Source organism: Hypomesus transpacificus, chromosome 23 (genome assembly GCF_021917145.1).
Source record: "Hypomesus transpacificus isolate Combined female chromosome 23, fHypTra1, whole genome shotgun sequence".
Lineage (NCBI taxonomy): Eukaryota > Metazoa > Chordata > Actinopteri > Osmeriformes > Osmeridae > Hypomesus > Hypomesus transpacificus.
Genome location: NC_061082.1, coordinates 1,365,526 through 1,390,928, shown reverse-complemented (window position 1 = coordinate 1,390,928; position 25,403 = coordinate 1,365,526). Strand labels below are relative to the sequence as shown.

At 48.0% G+C, this 25,403-nt stretch overlaps 1 protein-coding gene across 1 annotated transcript in view; it reads right to left on the bottom strand.

Moving 5' to 3' along the window:
- Positions 1-25,403, bottom strand: part of tns1b (tensin 1b) — a 122,897-nt gene that overhangs the window by 69,342 nt on the left and 28,152 nt on the right. The window contains 1 exon segment of the mRNA XM_047046437.1: positions 2,615-2,653. Within this exon segment, the coding sequence (XP_046902393.1) occupies positions 2,615-2,653 (39 nt within the window).

Here is a 25,403-nt window from a genome sequence, read left to right as displayed (position 1 = left end):
GAAAGGGTGTCCTTGTGGGGAATGTGTGTGGGTGTGTAGTGTATGCGTGTCAGTAAGTGTGTGCTTCTGGGAGTGTGTGTGGGTGAGTGTGTGCGTGTGTTTGGGTGTCTGTCTGTGTGATTGGATTCCTACCACATCATGAGCCGATCAACCCATAATAGTCCTTTCTCTTTCTGTCTCCCCCCTCCTCCCCTCCTGCCCCCCTCCTCCCCTCCTGCCCTCCTGCCCCCCTCCTGCCCCCCTCCTGCCCTCCTGCCCCCCTCCTGCCCCCCTCCTCCCCTCCTGCCACCCTCCTGCCCTCCTGCCCCCCTCCTCCCTACCTCTCCCTGGCTTCTTGGGGCAAGGCCAGTGCTTCCTGGCAGACTAGGAGCTGACATGAGGACATGCCAGAGGAATGCCTCCCAGAATGCCCCACAGCAAGCCGTCAGCAGACCTCCTGGGGAGATATCACTCTTAGATATCACTCCATGACTGGATGTTACTACCAACTGTCATCGCCCGGACAACAGGCTATGTCACACACACGCTGAACTGCACACCAATGTGCCATTAGGATTTGGCTTCCAGCTAAATGAGCTCAAATAAAGTAAATGGATGTCTGTCTCCAAGTTATGAACCATTCTGTCAGGTAAGTCTGTTTGTCTGCCTGCATGTCTGCCAGCCTGCCTGCCTGCCTGCATGTCTACCTACCTACCTGCCTGCCTGTCTGTCTGTCTATCTGTCTGTCTCCATGTCTGTCTGCCTGCATGTCTGCCTGCATGTCTGCCTGTCTGCCTGCCTGTCTGTCTGTCTGTCTGCATGTCTGTCTGCCTGCCTGCCTGCCTGCCTGCCTGCCTGCCTGCCTGCCTGCCTGCATGTCTGCCTGCCTGCCTGCCTGCCTGCCTGCCTGCCTGCCTGCCTGCCTGCCTGTCTGTCTGTCTGTCTGTCTGTCTGTCTGCATGTCTGTCTGCCTACATGTCTGCCTGCATGTCTGCCTGCCTGCCTGCCTGCAAGTCTGTCTGCCTGCATGTCTGTCTGCCTGCATGTCTGAGTGTCTGTCTGTCAGTCTGTGTGTCAGTGGTACATTCTGATTGGTTTGAAGACAGCCAATCAGTAACTAGGTGAACCAGTAGCCCGTGTCAGGAGATAAAGCATGGGAATGGCTGAGTGTGTCTTCTATGATGTCAGTCGCCCTAGGTGCAGAGGAGAGGGGAGAGTTCAGTTCTGCTGGGGGAATCAATCATTAGCAACACTCCCATTGCCCACCTCCTTCCTCTCGCATGGCCACACACTCGTGCACACACACACGTGCACACACATGCCCGGACTTGTCATTACTGTACAGTATTTGAAATCACGAATGAACATGATCTTGTGTGTTCTATGGCAATTGTTTAAGTGAGACACACACGCCTGGTGAAACAGCTAGTGCTAGGGCTGTGCAAGTGTGGAGCTAACATCTCCTCTCAGGCTCCAGTTCATCTGGCCTCAGTTTCCCCAACACAGCCACACTGGGTGGACCCACTGGGTGGACACACAGCCTTGTCCCTCGTGTCTTCACAGGAGTTCCCGCTCCTCCTGAGCTCAGCCTCTCTTCGCTCGTAAAGAGCCATGTGTGTTTTACATCTTAGCTCATCTCGTTTAAGTGGCCAATCATCAGCATTAATGCTGTAATATACGCCTCTAGGGTTCGCAGTGCTGGGTGAGGGAGGGAGGGAGGGAAAACAGAGCCTGGGAGGGAATCGCATGAGTTACCTTCCTCAACCTGGAGCCAAGAGATTACTGGGGCACCAATGGGACAGTACTAACACACACACACTACACACAACACAAACACACACTACACATCCATTCATGCAACAGCTTGATCCAGCCTCCATAAAGCCTCTATTGTCACAACATTGCGCGTTGGCGTGTGGCTCTTTCTACAGGTCTCACTAACCACCTGGTTCCTCCCTCTCCCACCATCGCGATACACAGCGACTCTGCACGCCATGTGAGCTCTGTGTGTGAAGCTGCAGCCTGAACAGTGCTGAACTCTGTGACAGTGCTGTACTCTGTGACAGTGCTGTACTCTGTGACAGTGCTGTACTCGGTGACAGTGCTGTACTCGGTGCACAGTGCTGAACTCTGTGACAGTGCTGTACTCGGTGCACAGTGCTGTACTCTGTGACAGTGCTGTACTCTGTGACAGTGCTGTACTCGGTGCACAGTGCTGTACTCTGTGAAGGTGCTGTACTCGGTGACAGTGCTGTACTCGGTGCACAGTGAGACTTTGACGTTGTGTAGAGCGGTAAAGAGAAAAGACACACAAGCCTGTTCTTGCTTGCCAAGGATTCAAGTCCATTTATACACACAAGAACCAAGCCAGGGAGCCAATCATCAGGTCAGCAGAGAACCTCAAACCAAGACCAAAAAAGGGAATGCCGAGCCCTGATGTTGTTTTTATTGCCATCGCACAATCACTGGATAACCATGAGAATTCCCCAGCATGGCTTGATGTTGTTCTACAGGGCAGAAGCACTCGGCATGGGAACAGCCTTCCTGACCGTTGACAGAAAGGACTGTTGTGTTCAGGAAGTCGACAGGGAACAGAAACACTTTGATCTGATAGTGTGTAAATCACTTGTCTTACCAGCTCATAGTTGGTTGCAGGAACACAGGATGTGGATACCTGGGGAACAGAGAACACAGCATGGTCAAGACTGGAGAACCGGCAGAATCCCACGGTTCTACCACAGAGCAGGCTGTTGACCTGCGTCTACTGTCAACAGCAGATATAGTTAGAACAGCAGATATGGTTAGAACTATCTGTAATCCAAAGTGCGTGCACCTTGTTCAGCACATGACACACACCGGAAAACGTCTTAATACAATTATTGAATAACAGAAGCAAGAGAGGTTAGAGCAGGCAACAGACATCATGGATTTAAACCATGAAAATAAATCTTGTCTTGTCCAGTATATTGTTCTCTCATGAAAGCTGAACAAATCACATTGGGTCCAGGCTAAGAGGCAACAGCAGGGTAACAATCGAGCCTTTGCAACTGACCTAACTTTGATCTAACGACACACCACACGTAACTTTCTCTTCCGCATGACATGCTGAGACACCTGCAAACTTCCCACATCATGCGTCCAGTCAAACACTTCCAACAGATCACCAAATAATCATCAGCGGTCGTTCATCCTTGCACCAGCCTTGGGAAGTTAATTATGTTTAAAGAGGATTTTAGAGCTTCAGTCCACTAGAACTCATGATCTTCTAGCGCCCGCGCTAATCCCATTAGCGCTCTGAAAGATGCTGCAATCTATCCCAGAGTTCCAAGCAAACTCACGGAGATGGCAGGGGACAAGCAGGAAGAGGAAGATCATAACCAAGTCAAACAGAAAATTGAGATGAAAAGCTTCCAGAGAAGCTGATGATGATCAACACCCAGACAGGATACTGTCACCAGAGGGCTGTCTGGCCATGTGCCAGACCAGCATCATTACTGAATGAGGCAGCTTGCTTGTCTAATCGTTAAGGCAATTTTGTTTGTGGTGGAGATATTTTCCGGATTTAATCCAGTATGATTATTTCAGGTTGTCAAACTGCTATGATTTGTATACATTTTGGAGCTAAACAGATCATAAACTCTCTTTGTGTCCTTACATACCTGTCAGCGCTGAGGTTATCTCTCTTTTATCGCTGATAAGTTTGTCCTCGGTTATCAGCCTCTTTAAAACAACCCTCCATACAGAGAGGCCAATCCCTAACTAATTGAACCCTAAAGAGTGGACGCAGGACTGCTGTGTACTTGAAGTCTGTTCTGTGTTAAAGTTAGAGCGAGCACATTCCAATCTGTCCACAAAGCCTTCCTCAGCCAATAACTCTACCCCACTTGAAACTATCTTAACTTTCTATACGAGTCTAACAAGACGATAACTTTCTGCTAACACATTGCAAAGTTCTCTCAAACAAAAACCCAACGTCACAAATCTCTCACAGTGGAGAGTAAACAAAAGTTCATCCCCTATTTTTTGCTTCATGGATCCGCATTTCTAAGACTAGATCTTTGCACAGCCACCAGAAAGTCACACACAATAGCTTACACTAAAATGCATTCAGCCGTCCTGCTTAAATCCATTCCATTGTGTTTGTCTTAAATCTCTAGTGACATGTGTGCTTTGTGTATTACCACTGAGGACAGCATGCCAAATATATATTGTTTTGAGTTATACGAGTTAGCTCCCCGGATATATTTATATAAATTAGCTTAAAAAAAAAAGAAAGGATTTAGCAAAGACATCCAATCCAGGAGAGTATACAAAACCTGCATTTATCGTTGCATTGTTTCAGTAACTAAAACCATCCTAATACTCGTCACTGTGATTAACAGCAACAGGATGTTTGCGAAATATGTGACATCCTATGGCTAGCTTGTGATCAGACTGGGGCATGGCTGTGTTCCAGCTAGCCACACTAGCAGCAGCACATCTAAAGACTCCCTGGCCAGGGGCCATCAGGGAGTGAGAGGGGGCCCAGGGGAATTAGGATGCTGGAGGATGCATGAGTCACCTTGGGTCATCTGAGACAAGTTCTCTCCTGGGGGGCCAACACCTACCCCCTAACGGAATCCAGCGCCGCTACTGTAGTCCTAAACAGGAAGCGCTGTGTTCTGATCTAAATCACATCCACGGTTACCAGAGTCTCTGGATAGACCATGACGAGATGCGGATGCAATTTCCAGCGAGGTGCTGGGAGATACAATGAGTAAATGTTCCCCAGACAAGGCGTGTATCTAAGGGACCCGGGAACCCGGCTCAGATGGAGTGTGGCGTGAGAAACACCGTCTGGAGTCTTGAGGGCGGCTGGAATTTGACAGAGTACAGAATCACTGCCTGCTTCTAATCCCCACCCTCCTGCCCTCCTCCCCTCTCCACCAATCCTCTTGCTTTGGTGACAGTCTGACATCACCCCCTCCATGCCTGCCCCCTCCATGCCTCCCCCCTCCATGCCTGCCCCCTCCATGCCTGCCCCCTCCATGCCCTCCCCCCCTCCATGCCTGCCCCCCTCCATGCCTGCCCCCTCCATGCCTCCCCCCACTCCATGCCTGCCCCCTCCATGCCTGCCCCCTCCATGCCTCCCCCCTCCATGCCTGCCCCCCTCCATGCCTCCCCCCTCCATGCCTCCCCCCTCCATGCCTGCCCCCTCCATGCCTGCCCCCTCCATGCCTCCCCCCTCCTCCACGGGGCCACGGGACAGTCTCATCCCCAGTTCCCTGCTCCCTCCCTGGGTCTGGTCTACCTCATCCCCAGTTCCCTGCTCCCTCCCTGGGTCTGGTCCACCTCATCCCCAGTTCCCTGCTCCCTCCCTGGGTCTGGTCCACCTCATCCCCAGTTCCCTGCTCCCTCCCTGGGTCTGGTCCACCCTCATCCCCCAGTTCCCTGCCTCCCTCCCTGGGTCTGGTCCACCTCATCCCCAGTTCCCTGCTCCCTCTCTGGGTCTGGTCCACCTCATCCCCTTCACCCCTCCTTCCCCTCCACCCTCAAGCTAATGCTGCTGACAGCTAGTCCACCTGCAATCAATAACCCTTCCAACACCTTGTGGTTCGTTCTCCACCCCCCCCCCCATCCCCCCCCCCCACACACACACACACACACTTCTGGTGTAGGTAAGTGTTAAGGCGAAAAAGAGGGTCAACGATTCATTAACACTTGGAAATGGTAATAAAGGCCAAAGATCAATATAGCTAATATTAGAGGTTAATTGCAAAGGTTGGTCTGTTCGCTGTAAGTAGTCAATCATATTGGGGAGAGGGGGGGGGGGGGGGGGTGGGGGGGGGGTTAAAGCTTGAAGGTCACTTCTATGGAAGAATATTAGCACCGCTGGAAGGGAGTAAATATAGAAAAGACAAAAAGGCTACTCTGGAAAGAAATGTGGTAAATGACCCTAAAAGGTCTGTGTCCATTCACCTCAGGTCGACCGGTCCACGCAGCTCTACAAACACACAGCCAAGGAGGACATGTTTAGTACGCAATTATTTAGTGTGTAAGAATCCCAAAAATTGATGACATTTAGCTTTATTAACTTGCAAATCTGTAGCCCCCCACTCCACCCCCACAGCACGGAGGTTTGTCCCTCTCTCGTAGCAGGCTCTGAGCAGGCTGTCTACCCACACAGGAATAGGCTCACATTCTGACACATGTTAAGCAGCTATTTCTTGGATGTTCCAAAGGGCCAACCTAGCAGAACACTTTGCATCAACGTGTTTCCTGGCAGGTGTTCAAGGCCCTGGCCTTCTCAAACCACAAGGGACGGTTTCTCCTCAGCAGGGCAGGTGGGCTCCTCCAAATGGGACAACCACAGGTCAAATGTTGGGTAACCACGGTGTGAAAATATCACACACCCTCTAAAACCTCTGGGAAGACAGGCAGAGATGTAACCAGAGGTGCTAATGGATTTGGAAGTGGAGGATTTAACTAAATGACTCCCGAACGGTGAAGCGACTTGGCTGTTTTGGACTATTTCTATATTTGTACTATGTTCAAAGCAAGTCAAAAAAACATCCCTGAGCAAGTGTCCTTGCATCTGGCCTTGGCTCCCTCCTCAACTCAGAGCTGGTCTAATGGACTGAGTTTCCAGGAACAACACCTCAATCTACTGTTTTCATGTAATCTCTTCCCCATGTCAGTACCTGTCTATAGAGGATGAGTTCTCAATGGGGACTCAGGTAGAGAATGGAGGAGTGTAGAGGAGGTTTACAACCCTCCAAGGGAACAGTTCTTGGAACACAAAGGCTTTGTGAGGGCTGTGTAGGGGGGGGGGGGGGGGGAGGGGGCCCAAGCGTGTGTTGATAATGTTGGAGAGCACAAGTGAGGAGTAATACGATAAAGGCTAATTGTCTTGGGTGCATTCCGAGCATGCTTGGGTTAACAGCATTAAAGCTCAGCCCATTTCCTTGTGGACAAATGTTCATGTCAACCAACTTTGCTGGAAGCTTCCCACCAACACTACTTTCAACCATGTCTGTCCAGAATACAGCACTGCTGCATGACATCACCAGGCTGGGATCCATCTGGGCTCGCAGCATCGGGGGGAACTAAACAGTTTCTGACCAAACAGTTGAGGTTCACGTTTTTCAACAACTGGAAATGGCAGTTTAGCTTTTGTACTTTAGAACGATCAATCTAAAAACATATTTAGAAATGATAATTTTCTTTAAGGATTGCTTGAGGCACAAAAACATGAGGTTCCTACACTTCGAGCTACACATAGGCAGTATGTTTTTATGCTGGCGAGAGAGAGAGAGAGAGAGAGAGAGAGAGAGAGAGAGAGAGGGGAAGAGGGAGGGAGAGGGAGGAGAGAGAGAGAGAGAGAGAGAGAGAGGGAGAGGGAGAGGGAGAGGGAGAGGGAGAGGGAGAGGGAGAGGGAGAGGGAGAGGGAGAGGGAGAGGGAGGGTCCATCCCTGCCCAGAGCTTCCATCTCCGTCGCTGGCACTAACACGGAACCAGCCTCGAGTGCTTTCATGTTTATCCAGACCCTTCCACTTCCATGCATCTGGCAGGTCCGAACACAAGAATTTGGTGTGCAAATTCAATTTAGCAGCAGTAACCAGTACCAGAGGGCTTTCTGCAGCCAGGGTAGTGGAGGTGCCTGGGCCAGGGTGGGTATAAACAACGCAGGTGAGCAGGCCTTCTCTCTCTGAGGAACATGCCACAGGACCGATACTTGTGATGTCTGTTCGTCCTCTTCTCTTGTCGTGTGGAACGCCTCCCCCTAACCGCCAAGCTTGGCCCTTCATTCTCTGACTGGACCCTTGGAACATCTACCCAAACATGTTATTCCATGATTTACACAAAGGCTCAAAACAAATCATTTGTAACAAATTGTTATGTTTTGGGGAGTCATTTTTTGTCAGGCCCCCAACACATTCCTCTACTAAGGACATTTCTGCTGATCAAACCTAAGACATTATACTTTACATTTATCACATTTATTATTGCCTTCTGCTCCACTCCTGCTCAGTATCTGAATGTTCCCACAATCATTAGAAGTAGTTCCAATGCTTCCTCCCATCTCAGACTGGTAAACACTGCTTTAGTACATCTCAACATTCCTCTCATCAAAACCTTTCCCTGTCGCACCGGCTCTCCCCCATCCTTCACTGCCTCAGTTCACACTATTCATCTTTATACGATCCAGCATAGCAAGGACGTCAAAATCAATCACCATCCTTAAAAATGCTTTAAGACGTCTTAAGTTGTTTTGGCAGTGAACGCTCTGAGACTGGACATCTATCCACGCTGTGTTTCTGTCCTGCTGGGGCTCTGACAGTCCTGCTGTAGAGTCTCACTCCATCAGGGCCTGGCAGAGAAGCCGTCAGACCTGGAGAACATACAGCCTGTTTCTTTTGTTAAGGAGTGTATGAGGCCAATCTCCCTCTCTCTCCTGTTCTCTCCTTACCTCTCTCCATCTCCTCCTCTCCTCCCAAGACTCTGCAGAGCAGAGTGTGTTTACGGGAGGGTGATTTGCACCGTTATCATGACTTTCTTATTGTCTGGCAACCAGCCAAAAGGCTGAGCGCCATGGAGAAGTGAGAAGAGGGGGAGAGCAGGGAGATTGAGAAAGGAAAGAGTAATTAAGGATGAAGAGATTCAGTAGATAAACAACAGATACAGTAGAGATGAATGGGCAGAGATACAGGCAGATGATATGCTACCAAAAATGAAGGAGGGATGAGATTCTGTACCAGATAGAGGAGAAAAAAAACATCAGGAGGAAATACTCCTCTCTAAATCCAGCAAGGGAAGCCTTGAGAAGAGCCAGAGGTTAATCTGGAATCACGAGGGGATTTAGGAGCAACTGAGGGCTTTTATTGAAAGCCAAACCACTTCTCAACAATATGTCTGCAACACCAGAGGCCCCACAGTTACACTGGGAGTCAAGTTGGTCGTTTTATGGATTAAGGGCTTGACGTTTTGGAAAAAGTGGCAGATGACAGGACAAATTAATCATTTGGCATTATATGATGTAATGTATACTGAGTGTGCTTACAGTGGGTTTATTGTACTGATAGTATTTTATAGTCTGACTCCTGATCCCAAAGTATTAACATTAATGTGGTGCCGGTCTACAAGAAACTAACGTGCATTATATCACTCTGTAAACTGATCATGTAATACAATACTTAAACAAGTCTGATATTTCTTAACACAAAACCTGGATTATTTTTTTTTAAACCAATTTCTGACTGCACTGCATATGTTGAATAATGACGTGTAGCGTGTTCAAAGAATATCACCGTGAATTGGCTTTATCTCTGAGATCTGGGGCAAGCTGAGACGGATCTGATGCGTTTAGAACGTTAGAGAAGCGTTACGAGGCGAGACCGGGAGAGCAGGACAGTGGCTGGCTGACTGGCTGACTGACTCACTGGCTGGCTGGCTGGCTGGCTGGCTGGCTGGCTGGCTGGCTGACTGGCTGACTGGCTGACTGGCTGGCTGGCTGACTGACTGGCTGACTGGCTGACTGGCTGACTGGCTGGCTGGCTGGCTGGCTGACTGGCTGACTGGCTGGCTGACTGGCTGGCTGACTGGTAGCTGCAGGATCCACGTCTGCTCCTTGAGACACCAGGCTTCAGACTGACTCCACTCTCATTGGTTAGGGTTAACCCTTATCTGCTGCATGTCTCCTCTGAGAAGAGCTTCTCATCCAGGTGTGTGTGTGTGTCTTCCACACATGAACATCCACACCCACACATGCTTTCACATTCACACGCCTCACACATGCACTCAAATAAACATGCATGCACGCACACACACAAACACACACACAAATAATCACAACCCTGTTTAACATACAATCTCTTAGAAGAGTTTATATTGAAAAAAATTAGCGAACTGAATATACTAGACCGATACTGCTCCACTACGGACAAACACGCGATATGTGAGCTGCATTAATCACTGCTGCAGGTTTCCAGAACAAACATTGAAATGTTGTGAATGGAGAGAACATGCCCATTAGTGGAAAAGCTTCCGTTTTCAACACTGAAGGTCCGGCATTTGGGATTGTGTACTTTTTTAGTTTTTAGAGTAAAAATAATGTTGTTACACAGACACACACACTCTCCAAACAGTCTGCCTGACTCAGCAACATGGCATGCACCTTTTCAAAAGGACAGAGTGTGATAAAGTCCGACACACGAGGCAGCATGTTGTGGTGAGGTACATCTAATTCCTCTTTCAGCCGCCTCAGTGGTGAGAGTGTGAACAGGCCTGCTCAGGACCCGTCTGCAGCGTGAGGCAGACTAACTGCTCCCTGGCCCCGCCCTCAGGATGGCGAGGGTTAGCCACGCCGGCAGGACAGGAAGCTGGCCTCGGGAGTTTCCTGTCTTTATTTCACGACCGAGCCCCCATCAATCAACCCGGAAAAGCAAACACAAACACAGGGGGTTTCTTGCTGTAGCCGTGGACACGGGGCTTGTTTTCCATAAGCATTCCTGAGGGAGGCTGAGGGGGGCCTGATGAGGGGGGCCTGATGAGGGGGGCTGATGAGGGGGGCCTGATGAGGGGGGCCTGATGAGGGGGGCTGATGAGGGGGGCCTGATGAGGGGGGCCTGATGAGGGGGGCCTGATGAGGGGGGCCTGATGAGGGGGCCTGAAGAGGGGGGCTGATGAGGGGGGCCTGATGAGGGGGGCCTGATGAGGGGGGCCTGATGAGGGGGGCTGATGAGGGGGGCCTGATGAGGGGGGCCTGATGAGGGGGCCTGAAGAGGGGGGCTGATGAGGGGGGCCTGATGAGGGGGGCCTGATGAGGGGGGCCTGATGAGGGGGCCTGATGAGGGGGGCCTGATGCCCCCCTCAGGAGGAGACATGCTCACCTCGTCCTTTCCAGGGTGAGCGCTGTGCTACAGCTCTCTGCCTCTCGGAGCTGAGCAGAGTGTTACAGCTCTCTGCCTCTCGGAGCTGAGCAGAGTGTTACAGCTCTCTGCCTCTCGGAGCTGAGCAGAGTGTTACAGCTCTCTGTCTACCTGAAGGAGTCTCTGCCCTGTCCCAAAACACTCAGATATTGGAGCTCTAATACCTTTTAAAGGACTTCCTCTGGGTCTTCAGCTGTGTTCCTGGTTATCTGATCCGTTTTAAATGCGTAGGACCTTCAGAAACTCCCCCTGCCCCCAAGACCTTATTCATTACGCTAAAAGCTCGACGGTAAACTATTAGACGTTGGCAAACGTATAGACGAGTGGTCAGGCTAATGCACTCTGGCTTCTGGTGCCAGAGCTGAAGAGATGTTCAGGAGAATGACGTCCACATTAAAGAGCTTACGCCTCAGGTTTAGTTGATTAAATGATCAGATTGATTATTCCATGGGGACATGAACAATTAAAAGGTGGCCACATTAGGGGTACCCAGTGAGACGCGATGGCCCACAGCACTTTAGCTGGTGCGTTTATCCCCGTGCCCTTGGAGAAAGCTGTCTCTGTCCTGTCTCTCACGCACAGAGGAGTGATGCTGATGCTAACACACTCAGGATACTTCTCCAGGGTCCTACTTCCTGGAACACACACACACTAACATACACACATGCACGCACACACACACACACACACTAACATACACATGCACGCACCCACACACACTTGAGTGCCACATTAAATGTTATGACATTCTAAATGAAGTGGGAGATGCAGATATGGAGGTAAGCAGAGCTGTAGGAGCACTGAACATGAGACAAGAATGTAAACAGAAGTTTTGTAGCACAAGACACCCTGTTCCCTCTAACCAGATTAAGACCCAGAAAGTCTATGATTAACTTTTGTTCCTGTAATTGCTGTGTACATGTGTAGGGATGCCTGCAAGTGTGTGTGTGTGTGTGTGTGTGTGTGTGAGTGTGTGTGTGTGTGTGTGTGTGTGTGTGTGTGTGTGTGTGTGTGTGTGTGAGTGTGTGTGTGTGTGTGTGTGTGTGTGTGTGTGTGTGTGTGAGTGTGTGTGTGTGTGTGTGTGTGTGTGTGTGTGTATGTGTGTGTGTGTGTGTGTGTGTGTGTGAGTGAATGCATGTGTGTGTATGTGTCCTTGCACTTAAGGGACAGAGTGGAGGGAATGGAGAAAGAGAGATGGGGGAGGGCAAGAGAGAGAGAGTGAGAGAGAGAGAGAGAGAGAGAGAGAGAGAGAGAGAGAGAGAGAGAGAGAGAGAGAGAGAGAGAGAGAGAGAGAGTGGTTACACATTCAAGTTTGGCAGCAAGAAGAAGACTAGCAGACAAATCCCTCTTGCGGTTTGTTCAGCAGCATTGAACACACCCTCCCACCCTGAAGAGAAACGAGCCATGCAGCTCCATAACGGGAGATCTTTAAACACACATTTATCAAGCAGCATTCCTCACCACACCACACCAAACATTCGTCTGCGCCCCAAACTTGCTTGTGCTCTTCTGCAGGACAGTCAGGGAGCAGAGTGGGAATGCTTCAACAGCAGTACATCACCGCCAGGACTACTGAACATGGGGAGGCAGGGTGGTGAGGCAGGCGTGGTGAGGCAGGGGTGGTGAGGCAGGGGTGGTGAGGCAGGGCTGGTGATGTAGGGATGGTGAGGCAGGGGTGGTGAGGCAGGGGTGGTGAGGTAGGGGTGGTGAGGCAGGGGTGGTGAGGCAGGCGTGGTGAGGCAGGAGTGGTGAGGCAGGGGTGGTGAGGTAGGGGTGGTGAGGCAGGAGTGGTGAGGCAGGGGTGGTGAGGCAGGGGTGGTGAGGTAGGGGTGGTGAGGCAGGGGTGGTAAGGCAGGTGTGGTGAGGTAGCGTGGTTGTCGGGGAAATGAATGGTGCGGACGGGATATGACATGGTCAAATGGATGCACACATTCTTCAGTAACTTCAGCAACCACTGCAACTATGGTACACATGCGGGTTAGGAAAATCACGAGCATGCACACACACACACACACAGAAAGCTACTGTCTTCAGGTATCTAAGATAAAACACACTACAAGTTTCCCCTTGTTCACCAACTCAGGGACGGGACACACACACACACATACTCTCACACACACACACACACACCTGCGTGTGGGTATTACTACAGTGCAAAAGGTAGCGTAAATACAACACGGCAAAAGGAACAACAACAATTCATATCCTTACTAATATTTATATCCTTACTATTTATATCTTAACTGAGTACCAAGTGCATTAACAGAAGGAACAATGTAGTCCCCACTTGTAAGCAGTGTTGGAGACGGAGAGATTTATCACCTTATAAAGTCACAGTCTGGGGGTTCTGCATCATTTAACCAAACAGCATTGGAGATCTAGACAGCTGAACAGACATGTGGGGGTGGACTTCTGCATGTTTGACCCTGTTTAGGAAACCTGCTTTAACCTCAACGTCCAACGTCAATCGTAGGTTGTAATGTGGAGGACTGTTTGTAAGGACGTAGTTAACTGTCAGTGGGAGAGCTTGTACACACACTCACTGACAGTTTGCCCTCAAAAGGACCACCTTTTGTTTACCATGTAAAGGAAAATATATCATTTCTGTCAAACAGGCATACACACGCACACACATACACACACACACAGAATATTGCAGTACCCTAGGGGCACGGCTATTGGTCAGTCATTTTTAGGGTACATTTTTCATGTTCAACCTTCTCCACACAAACACACACACACAGCAGAGACAGCATCCTCCAGGGACCTATTGTTGGGCATTTAGCATCCAGTCCTGTCAGAGGTGAGTTACAGCAGGGAGGACAGCCATGTGCTCCCCTGCCACCTGAGACACACACGCATCACTACTGCTTCACACACACACACAGGACAGAGGGCAGAGCCCCCACACACACACACACACACACACAGGACATAGGGAAGAGCCCACACACACCCACACATATTCAACTCCAAAAAACATACTGTAACCTAGCAGTTGTGTTAAAAGATTAGTTACTGGTTACCCCAAATGTTATTTGTCTGTTAATGTACACTCACACACAAACCCACACACTCACACTCACACACAACACAAACACTCACACACAGACAGAAACACAACACAGACACACACATCTGACAGCACTTAAAAACCCTGTGTTTCGTCACACAGAGAAAGCTAATAAACTATGTTGCCTTTTCAGTTCCTCCCAGAAGCAGTGTAACTGAGACAGCTGAGCTAGCAGCTCAGGTTCTCAGACACGCGTGCCAGTCCTCAAACAGACAGCAGTGTGTCCAGCCCTTACCTGAAACACTGCAGTAGCCATCCTCTCTCTCTCTCTGTCCGTCTCTCTCCCTCTCTCTTCCTTCGCTTGTTCCCTCAGAGTCTCTCGCCCCGTCTCACTGCTGCATTGTGCTTTTCCAAGTGCGCAGAGAGAGGAGAGGAGGTCCTTGCGTGCTCTGCACTCCGCAGCACCGGGTAATCCACTGTCAGCTCCAGTACCTGGTCTGGTGAGCGAAAGGTGGAGGTGTGTGTGTGTGTGAGCTGGTGTGTGTGTGTTCGTAGTTGTCAGGCTTCACAGGGCTCCAGAGAAATTGCTCTAGTTTTCCGTCAAGTCCCTCTCTCTTTCTCTCTCTCTCCCACCAGATGATGGGCGTTAAAACGTCTTAAGCCTCTCTTTATACGACAGGCTGAAAGGAGGAATGCAGCCAACTGCGATTCTCAACAGCCTGGGAGCAGACTGCACTCAGAGCGGAGAGCTGGGATAGTCTGGCTTCAGGCTGTTACCAATACTCCTTTCCCTCTCTCTCACATCCACTCTCCTCCTACTCACTTAGACACTCTCCTCCCTCTCTCTTTCACTCCTCCCTCTCTCTTTCCTCCTCTCTCTCTCTGATCACATGCTTTTGAGTGAAGAGAGAAGAGGGTAAGAGGGGAGTATATATATTAATATATATATGTATATTTTGCCGAGTTTCCCAAGAAGCTAAAGGAGTTGAGCTTGAAAGAGGACAAAAGCCTTTCTCTCACTAGGAAACTTCCATTCCCTCCTTCATCCCCCCTCCCTCTCCCTCCCCCTCACCCCCCCCCCCCCCCCACTCTTCCCCCTCTCCCTCCCTCTCCCCCTCCCTCTCCCCCTCCCTCTCCCCCCTCTCCCTCCCCTTCCTTCTTCCCTCTCGGTTACTGTCGCTGTTATCAGGTTCTCAGGTTACAGGTTAAATATGAGTTGACAAGCTCTCTTTCACACACACATACACACACACACACACACACACACTCAGAGTGAGGATGCTGAGCTAAATGGGTGACTATCAGAGTTTGGGAGTAACTAAAACATTTGTCCTGACTGAAAAGCAGTCTCAAACCCAGTATGTAATGATGCCCTTCTGAACTGAGTTTGTACAAAAAACACCACCAATCTTTAAACATAAATAACCTACAGTATGTCACCTAAATACATTCATTTGTTCCATTGGTGCCATGTCAAACAAGACATCATATTTCATCCAGTGTCATACACCTAAAATGACTAAAACAGTGTGAAGAAACCACTGTGGTGTTTAGTGACATCATGCTGCCTGTTCCTCCCTGAGCGAGCCTCACGGTCAGAGCACACAGCAGCTGAGGAGACATCATTAAGTTTATTTGCTGCAAATTTAAAACATGTTTTACACGTGTTCCGAATGTAAAAAGAGTCTGTTTCATTTGATGTCGTGTCTGAGTGATTACACGGAGGTGGAGAACGAGCAGAGTAACACCTTGTCTGAATTGTTCACCTTCAGTAGTGTTCTCCAGATGTGGGTTTGGTATGTGTTGTTTAATCCAGCCTTAATGACATGAGATGCAGGAAGGAAGTAGGGAGGTTCCACTGCAACAGAACAACATTGTGAACGTCCACCTCACACCATTAAGTCAACGTGCAGACACATAGTTCTGCCTGGGAACTTCCCCTGGTTCTTTGTGTGTGTGTGTGTGTGTGTGTGTGTTCATCCATCTCTGTGTACAAATGTCAGGGTGTATGGTGAGAACAAATGGCCAGGTTGAGGTGATATGTTATTGGTCTGGCATATTTCCTGTCCTGGTTTATTATGCTCATGTTGGTGTGATTGCTGCCTGTAATCATCTTTGACAGAGCCTAACTGTCTGTTTAGGGTTAGTATAGCGTACTATTTATTGTTATCTGTAATTTTAGAAGTTTTAGTGTTAGGGTTAGTATAGTCGTTTATTTATTGCTATCTGTATATTCATGAAGTTCACTTATCTAAGCTCAGCATAGATGTAAATTTGTTCTGTGTACTTATATGTTATGTCAGGTGCTTGCGTTGTCTTGTCTTAAGAATTTCAGTGCCCAGTCTAACCTTGTATTGTTCTGTGCATCTGACAAATAAAAGACTTGAACTTGCACTTAACTAGTTACAGTTCACTTCTAACTGTCCCAAAGGAAGGTGATTCATCCTGAACTGTGAGCCGGTAGGAGACTAACATCCCACAGCACACGTGGTGAAGCTGAGGGCTTTTTCATTTCCTTCGCTACCACGCACAACAAACGTAAGCTAGCCTATGAAACTACCATGGAGCAAGGTAGAAAGCAACAAAAAAGATTTTGAAATGTTTTACAAACACATTTTTTGTTTTTGTTTAGAAAGGTTGAAAAAATATTGTTGAAAACGTTTAGAAAAACTATTGTTTTGTGTTGTGTATGAAAAACAAGTTTCAATGGTTTTTTAAGTGAAGTTTTTTTTTTTATATAAAAAAGGTTCTGAAAGGTTGAAAAAATATTTTCAGAAAAAAGTTTAGAAACAGGAGAATTGTACTATATGTTATGTATCCACTCCTGCGTATGGCTAAGATTTGCAGAAGATGTTTGTTCCACTTCAACAGAAGTTGATTTGTCAACTGAAGAATGAGAATGAAGAATTGGCGGTATTAATAGCAGCATCTAAACAAAGACGGCAAGATAAACCAGTCAGGCACATTCCCATTGAAGAGGCAGACTGCGGTGGCTTCTTCCACAGATGACGGGCACTGAGATACACGGTAGTTAACACTAATACCAATAAATGGAATCTCTCTCAATTCAATCTTGCTTGATTTAGGACATCAGCTTCACACAGTGAACCTGGACAAGGGGAAAGTCCATCATGTCCTGTGACTTCTAATTCAGTTAGCTTCACGACCACGTTGGAGCAGAATTGATAATAAACCCTACAAGGAGCTAATCTCAGACAGGAAACATATGATCTCATGCATTCAACCACTCAGCCCCACCCCTTCCTGATGCTGTTCCCCATCTACACCTGTCCCAACAGGGCCTCACTTCTAGTAGCTTCCTGAGAATCAGGAATCCCCCCCCTCCTCTCCACCCCCTCTCTCTCTATCCCTCCTCTCCACCATCCATCTCTCCCCCTCCATCCCTCTCTCCCCCTCCATCCCACTCTCCCCCCATCCACCAATTTTCCCTTTCCCTCTCTGCAGCTGAAAGCTGTAGCATGAAGTCAGTCAGACATCAGTCAGCCTCAGTCCAAACAACGTTAGACAAGACATTCTGTTGTAGCTGTTGGCTTCCAGTCCTGGTGACCTACAGTCTTTCTAGCTTTTCTGCGGAGAGACACACCCTCCGACAAAGAAAACACATCTAGCCATTGTTCTGGTATGAACACAATAACTCAACAGCAGTTTGTGTTTTATCAAACCCCAGTCCCAGGGTTTTTTCAATCAATGTATGCCCTTCATTTCCGTCCAGATCACATTATGAGATAACCAACTGATCACAGCCCTCTTAATGAGATAACCACCTGAACATGGCCCTCAAAACCAAATCAAAGACGTTGGCTCAGGAACGCAGGAAACATGCACACAGCTTTGCAGCCTGATGGAGTTACTATTGTGAAAGATAAATCCTGCTACTACAAGATTATTTACTGAAGGGTCCCCCGATACAAGCAAACAAAGCAGTTCTAAAAGAGAATTATATGGAAAAGAGAAGTAGAGAACGTTAATACGAGAACAAAAACACGAGAGCGAGAGCATCATCCAGCTCTCTGGCTCTCTGATCCGCCGTCCTCAGCAGAAAAGCAAAATCCCTGACGCTTCCTCTGCTCTCCAGCCCAGGCCAACTCTATAAGATAATGAAAAAGCTTTGCCGGTGCTCCGCTTTCCAATTAACCCCGGCGTAATAAATCAGGCCTCAATGTTACAGTACCGTCTCCAAGGTAAATTGCCGGGACAAGAGCAGAGTGAGCATGTGCCAAACGTTCAGACAGATGCTGTTGAGGCTCCAGGAGACACTAACAAGGACAAGGAAGACTTCACCACAACCCTCGGAGAGGACAAGGACGTGTGTCTCAACCCAAGCGGAGAAGTACTCCTGTTTTTTCGTTCTCAATCATACACTTTCAGTTGGCAACACAGAGGTGATGTAATTTACAACTAGCGTCTGTCTAGCGGAAGGCAGCAAGAGAGTTAGACGTGTTGCTGACTGCCACTAGCCGCAGACACATAAATGAGCCTTTATGTTCTCCTCAGGTGTGGAGCAGGCCAACACTGAAAGCCAAACCATCTACTGAAGGAGGGATATCTCACGTGGAGATACATGTGTTTAGACGTGTCGGGGATAAGAAATACATCAGAACATCCTGAACTGGTCAAAAGCACATCAAGGCTTAGGTTTGATTCATTGACGATGTTGCAGTTGTTTTCTACAACCTACTCACAAAGAATGAGTCATTGTTATGGTTGTGACGGGGTAAGTGTTTTTTGGTCCGTTTAACTTGAAGTTGCTGTGTGTGTGGAATGGAACAATGCGGAACATTGTGTGTGTGTGTGTGGCTCTGGATAAGAGTGTCTGCTAAAAAAATGACTAAATGTGTGTGTGTGTGTGTGGGGGGGGGGAATCGTCTGCAAAGAGTTCAACATTTGTTGTCAGGGCAACATCCCCGGGGGTGAGGAAGTGCATCCCTGACCACATCCCTGAACACATCCCTGACCACATCCCTGAACACATCCCTGAACACATCCCTGACCACATCCCTGAACACATCCCTGACCACATCCCTGAACACATCCCTGAACACATCCCTGACCACATCCCTGAACACATCCCTGACCACATCCCTGAACACATCCCTGAACACATCCCTGATCACATTCCTGACTTGAGTAAAGGAGACAGAACAGGGGAAGACAGAGAGGGGCGCCACCCAAAAACCATCTGATGTCAAGGACGGCCAATGACTGAAAGACAGAAGCTCTCCTGTCTGTGTGTCCTGTTGTTCAGGTCAGCAGGGACGGCCGTGGCCTTGATGTTTGCTGCTGGCTAAAAGACTGAAACACACAGCGACCCCCAGTCTCCTGGCAACCACAGCTGCAGCAAACTACAGCTCCTCCTGTGGCAAGAACAATAAACACAAGATGTAATGGTAATAAGTCTGCCACTATCAGCAGGCCATCTAATTACAGTCTGTTCTGGAGCAGCGGCTGGAATGGGCCCAGGAGTCCAAAACAATGTTGCAAAAAAATATACATACCCACAGTACAAAATGGCTGGCCAGTCCAAACAAAAACATGCTTTTCTTTCAGCTTTTAAAGCGATAGATGAATGTTGAGGGAATTTCAGGGGAGGGTAAAATGAAAAAACACACTCCATCACTCTGGAGAGGGGAAATAAAGAGACAGAGAGAGAAAGAGAGAGAGAGAGAGAGAGAGAGAGAGAGAGAGAGAGAGAGACAGAGAGGCGAGGGGGACGTAGTGGTGGCTGCTGTGTGTTTTGTTCTCCAGCAGCTTTGTCAGACTCCCTCCTCATTAGCAGAGGAACCCGCAGTGGTCTCCTTCTCCAAACACCACACCCCCAAGGAACCATGATGGCTCCTTTAAACTCTTTGGCTGTAGGAACATAATGTTGATGCCTCAACTCACCAAACATGAAGAAAAAAACACCAAAGTTAATCCTGTCACTGGGTCTGGAAAGGACCTGCCATACTGTCGTGTTGCTTACACTGGTCTGTTGAAGTAAACTGAAATAAACTGTAAGTTAGGAAAACTCCAAGCAACTGACAGCTCTGCGTCGCCACAACACTGTAAGACAATGTTCATATATGGAGATTGTCTGGACAGAGATTAACACCACGTAAGGCCTCATTCTTTAACCGTCTTATTTCTGCACAGTCGGCCTCATGGAAATCAGACAATCTGAGAATCTATGGAGGAAAGAATTAGCCTCGCCGAAAAGAGAACCTTTGATTCCACAAACTGTAATTACTTGTGAAGTCTAGGGCTGTTCAAAGTTCTAATGTACACTCATGTTGCTGCTGTTCCAGTAGTCATTCACTCCTCTAAACACTGCACTCATGTTACAGCAGTCTGATGGATCTTACACAGCACTGGAAATCAAGTAACAGAGAAAAACATTAAATTCAGCTTAGCCCCTCAAAGAATAAACAACATGTTCCTGGATAAGACTACATTTGTGATTATCCTGTACAACTGCACCTGACAATTGTACCCAGTAATCCCTGTGCTACAACCACTGAGGGCTTACTGTAAGACTTGAGACAGTACATGGCAATTACAGCTTTTTATGGGTCGTTCATGTTACGTGTTTCAGGACACGTTAAGACATGATCCTTGAATGGGAAATTGTTGAATGAACACTTCCTCCCCTTCCCTCCTCGCCTCCAAAACGAGAAAAGAAAGAAATCCATAATTTACTCTCCCCTCTTAACCCCGACTAACTTACATTTATGATCAACAGGAGAGTAGAGCTTTATTTACTTTGCCCTTGGAATTCAAATTAAGTCCAATCCCACAGGCTGTACTGTGAGACTGGGCCAAAGTCGAGTCCAAGGTGCTGAACATTCTCTGAGGCCTAAACGTGTACCCTTCGCTGCTGGAGAGCGAGAGCGGGGTTGGCATCAAGTCTCTCCAGATAACAAACCAACCAGAACCCAGGGAACCATGGCAAACCCACACGAACACCATGACGTCATCTGACCCAACTCATGTTACCAACCACATAAAGGCAAATCATTGTCTAACAACCGCCCCTCACTCATAAACATAATAACATGGAGGATCTGTGGCCAAATGGAAGCCCTCTCCACATCCAGGGTTCATTTGCAGTATTATCCAGCTAAGGAAAGCCATGGGAATCAGTTCCCAGAAGCCCTTTACCTTCTCTGTTTGGCTTGGTGTTGGAGCCGTGACACAGGTGTGATGTCAGAGACAGACCAGAGCCTGTCTCCTCAGTTCTGTCAGCTACCAGTGAAATTCCAAGGAAGATATTTCTATCCTGTCATAATTCAGCAGTCAACTACTACTGAACTAATCTGTCTTCATTGCCTGCCACACACACTAACACAACCAAATACATGCTCGCACACACACACACACACACACACACACACACACACACACACAGACACATGAATTGTTGTCACACACTCTTTTACACGCAAATCTGACCATTTGTTTTTGGTGTGTGAGGTTAGGGGGAGCTTGTGACAGCCTTATCTAGAAATGCCACAGAAATTTATAACTGTGGCGACTCGGTGAGGAAGCTGTCTCAGGTCTGAGTTATTGTAACAAGCTGGATTCCAAACATGTAAGATCACATATGAACCAAACTGAGAGGAACATTTGTGGAGATTAGACAGAGCTTAGTCCGATATCTTTAATAAATAATTCATTAAAAGAAAATGTCCCCAGGACATGCAAGCTTGATTGAATGCTGATAGTGATCAAGCTGGCCCATTGCTATCATTCAGGAATATATTTTATATGACAAGGTTAAAGGTTTCTTGCATGTCATGTGACATTATTTGGCAGTGGATGTTTCCAGAGTAGAAAAGGGAGGTTTGTTCCTGTTTTGTGCAGATTGGGAGTATTTTTATAGCTCGATAATTTCATCAACTGAGAATCCATGGTCGGCCTGTTTTCACAATTCAACAACGTGGTTTGCTGAAGCCTTATGTGCTTGGTTGCAAATAATCTAGACATTAACATCTAAAGAGATGGTAATTCAGTCAGTGGTATTAAGTCATTCCCCATCATTCATCACTATGTTTTATCAAGATGTTTGAAAAGTCACACAGGTTAGTTCTGCGGTCACAAACATGCTGCAACAACAAACAACTTTTAGGGTTGAGGCTTTGCATGGTGACTGAATTGTATCGCAGCTTGTTGACTGGATTGGAAAACACAACACCACATTGTACTTTACGAGCCAAGGCACTTGGTTTAACTGACCAGTGTTATGCTATCGCTACAACCTTCAGACCTGGAGACCTTCAGACCTTCAGACCTTCAGACCTGGAGACCTGGAGACCTGGAGACCTTCAGACCTGGAGACCTTCAGACCTGCAGGGCTGGGGAGCTGTGCGCCCCTCGCCCCACGCCCCATGTCCCTTGCCTGGCTGACGAACACCCCTGGCATTTCCTGTCAGTTTAGGCAGGGGCGAGCGAGGAGAGGGTAGAGCTGGCAGCTCCCCACCATTTGGGTAATGGCTGCCAGATGAAGGGTGTGTGTGTGTTTCAGTAGGAAGAGGTGCTGTAATTGTACAGCAAATCTCTCTCAGCAGCCTTCACACACACACACACACACACACACACTCATGTTTCCCCACAACACCCAAAGCACACCTTCCTCCCTCTTTCTCTCACTTCTTCAAAGAGCCCCAGCTTCAAAACACGTCTGTCTGTCATGTAGCAACCCTCCCGGCAACGTCTGTCTGTCACGTAGCAACCCTCCCGGCAACGTCTGTCTGTCACGTAGCAACCCTCCCGGCAACAGGGAGAGGAGGAGAAGGGCTCTTTATTTTTAGAATGGGGGCGACTCGAACATGCTAGAGTTCATCCAATCTAAACACACAGTGGGACAGGCTGCACTTGTTTGGAGATTCTGCAGGATTCAGACAGAGAAGCCATGTAGCTTGCATCAACACAGGTTCATCATCTGATGGTCATAACAAAATAAATAACAAACTAAGATTTCAAATGTATTTATGATATTGCGTGTTTGAACATGTTGCCTCAAGTGAATCATGAAATGTGAAAAACAGACTCAAGGTAACAGATAACTCTACTGTGTTCACATAAAGTCTCCCCACTGGGTTTGCCATCAAGTGTCATATACATAAAACATAAATATCACAGTAGGATACATTCAGTTATGACATCACATTCAAAACAGTGAAGCTCGATGTTCACTTGTTATTGTTACATATTCAGAAATATGGTTTTTCTTACCTTAACCTCACATTTCTTGTGGCAGGCGATCCGGCACACTAAGAGAAGGGACACCAGAAACACTGAGTTAGTTTACATTTCCACAAACAACTAAAGTTTTAAACTCTAACGAGGCTGAACATAATGGATAGTGACACTGAGTAAATGAAGAAACAATGTTGAAATGCTCAGTTCCACAACATGTTTGCTCTACGGTCAAAATAAAATGATTTTCAGCATCCCTCAGCTGAACAATGATCAAAAGACCATCAAAACGTTCATGAGCTGAAGTCTTTCCAGATATGAAAATGTATGCTTTTACGGGAACCCTGCGCTCTTTATGTAACAAGTCACAGTTTCTGTCTCCAGCCACATTTTTCAAGGCGAGTGTAATATTTATTATGATTAGTTGTTAAGTAATTTGAGGTTGAAAGTTGGACCCTCTCCTATTGTGTGAGAGGTTCTGCCGCCGTCTGGAAGTTAGGAAGTGGAAGAAGGTAAGACTGAGAGCTCGCTATGAAGCCAAAGGCTGTTGGCTCAGAAAGGTGTTTTCATTATCGTGGGATTTCATCTCCCGTTCAAACCCCAGGCTGGGACACTGGAACATGTGGAGGACCTGGGAAGGGGTTGTTAGCAATGCTGCTAATGATCAGACACGTTTTTAGGAAGACTAGTGTTGAGAGTATGAGTTCAGGTTCAAGCTGAAAGGGTATGTGAAGCCCTCTGTGACATTACTTGTAAAAAGGGCTATACAAATACATTTTGATTTGATTTTGGTTTTATTTGGTTGAGTCTGGTGTGACTGGTTTGTCTCTGTATCAATAGGAGGTTAGGGTTAGGTTAGACTTGCCTGCAGGAACACACAACTAACCCATAACTACACCAGCTACTACTAGAAAACTTTATAAGAAAGTCAGTATTTGGATAAACGTGGGTTGGCATCTAATTAGTTCAAGGTATATTTAGGTTATATTTCAGAACTGCGTACTATATTTGCACTTGAGGGGGTAACATTTGCGAGCGAGTTGGACTCTAATTAAAGGCCTTGAGACGCGTGTGGCAGCAGGAAGGCTTTGGGCTGTGATCCCACGAGGATCCTGCTTCCCAGGGTTACATTCAACACAGCTCCGTCACCGATACAAGGAGCCACCAGGTGCCACCAGGTGCCACCACGGGCCACCAGGGGCCACCAGGTGCTACCAGGTGCTACCACGGGCCATCAGGGTAAACCAAGCCATGCCTGAATACTTATAACAAGCGGATCACGCAATCTAAAAGCCTGACCTCCACCCTTGGCCCTTCTCCTGCTCTGCTCTCACCAACACCAGAAGCTTCTGAACACCACCAGCTCCTCGACATCCACCTGGGTTGGCGCAGGGTTTCAGAGCAAACTGTCACAAAACCCAAAAGTTGTTTTTTGCGAGACAACATGTTGCTGCCGATGACACGGTCTGCAGAGAGCGAGCAGGCTGTTCCCAGTGCGCGGGGCCTGGGTAAGCACGCTGCTCCCTGAGGGGAGGGGGTGGGGGAGGAGAGAGGACTTCCATATTGGGTGTGAAATCACAGAGCACAGAACCCTTTACCTTGTTAGGAAATCAGAGCTTCACAGGGTAAACAGAACAGAAATGAACAAGAGAGGAGATGATGGGGGAGAGGACGAGAGGAGCAGGGAAAATGGGGAGTGGAGAAGGGGAGGGGCAAATAAAGGAAGAGAAGAGAGGAGAGGATAACAGGAGGAAGAGAGAGAGAGAGAGAGAGAGAGAGAGAGAGAGAGAGAGAGAGAGAGAGAGAGAGAGAGAGAGAGAGAGAGAGAGGGGAAGAGAGACAGAGGAAGAGAGAGAGAAAGAGAGAGAGAGACACATGGAAAAAGTGAACCATGTTGAGTATGGGAGTTGGTCAGCTTGGGCAGGGATGATGAGGAGATCAGCAGCCAGGGTGCTATCTGAGTCAGAGACTGAGGAATGCTCTAGAGGAGAGCGAGGGGCTGAGCAGGGCTGAGCTGAGCGGCTTCCTTCCTCTGCTGCTGGACTGGAATGAGACTGTGCTCCCACAGGGATGGGCAGAGCCAGCTACAGAGAACAATCAGAGAACAGGGCTGGGTCACTTCCTCTCTCTCTCTTCCTCTCTCTCTTCATCTCTCTCTCTCTCTTCCTCCTCTCTCTCTCGTGTACACACATGGTGTAAACATCTAGATACTATATGAGTGCACATGACATACAGAAAAAAACTGATAAAGTTATGACTCACAAGCACAAAGTGCAGACTTTAAATCTCTTGTTTCCTCCCGGGCACAA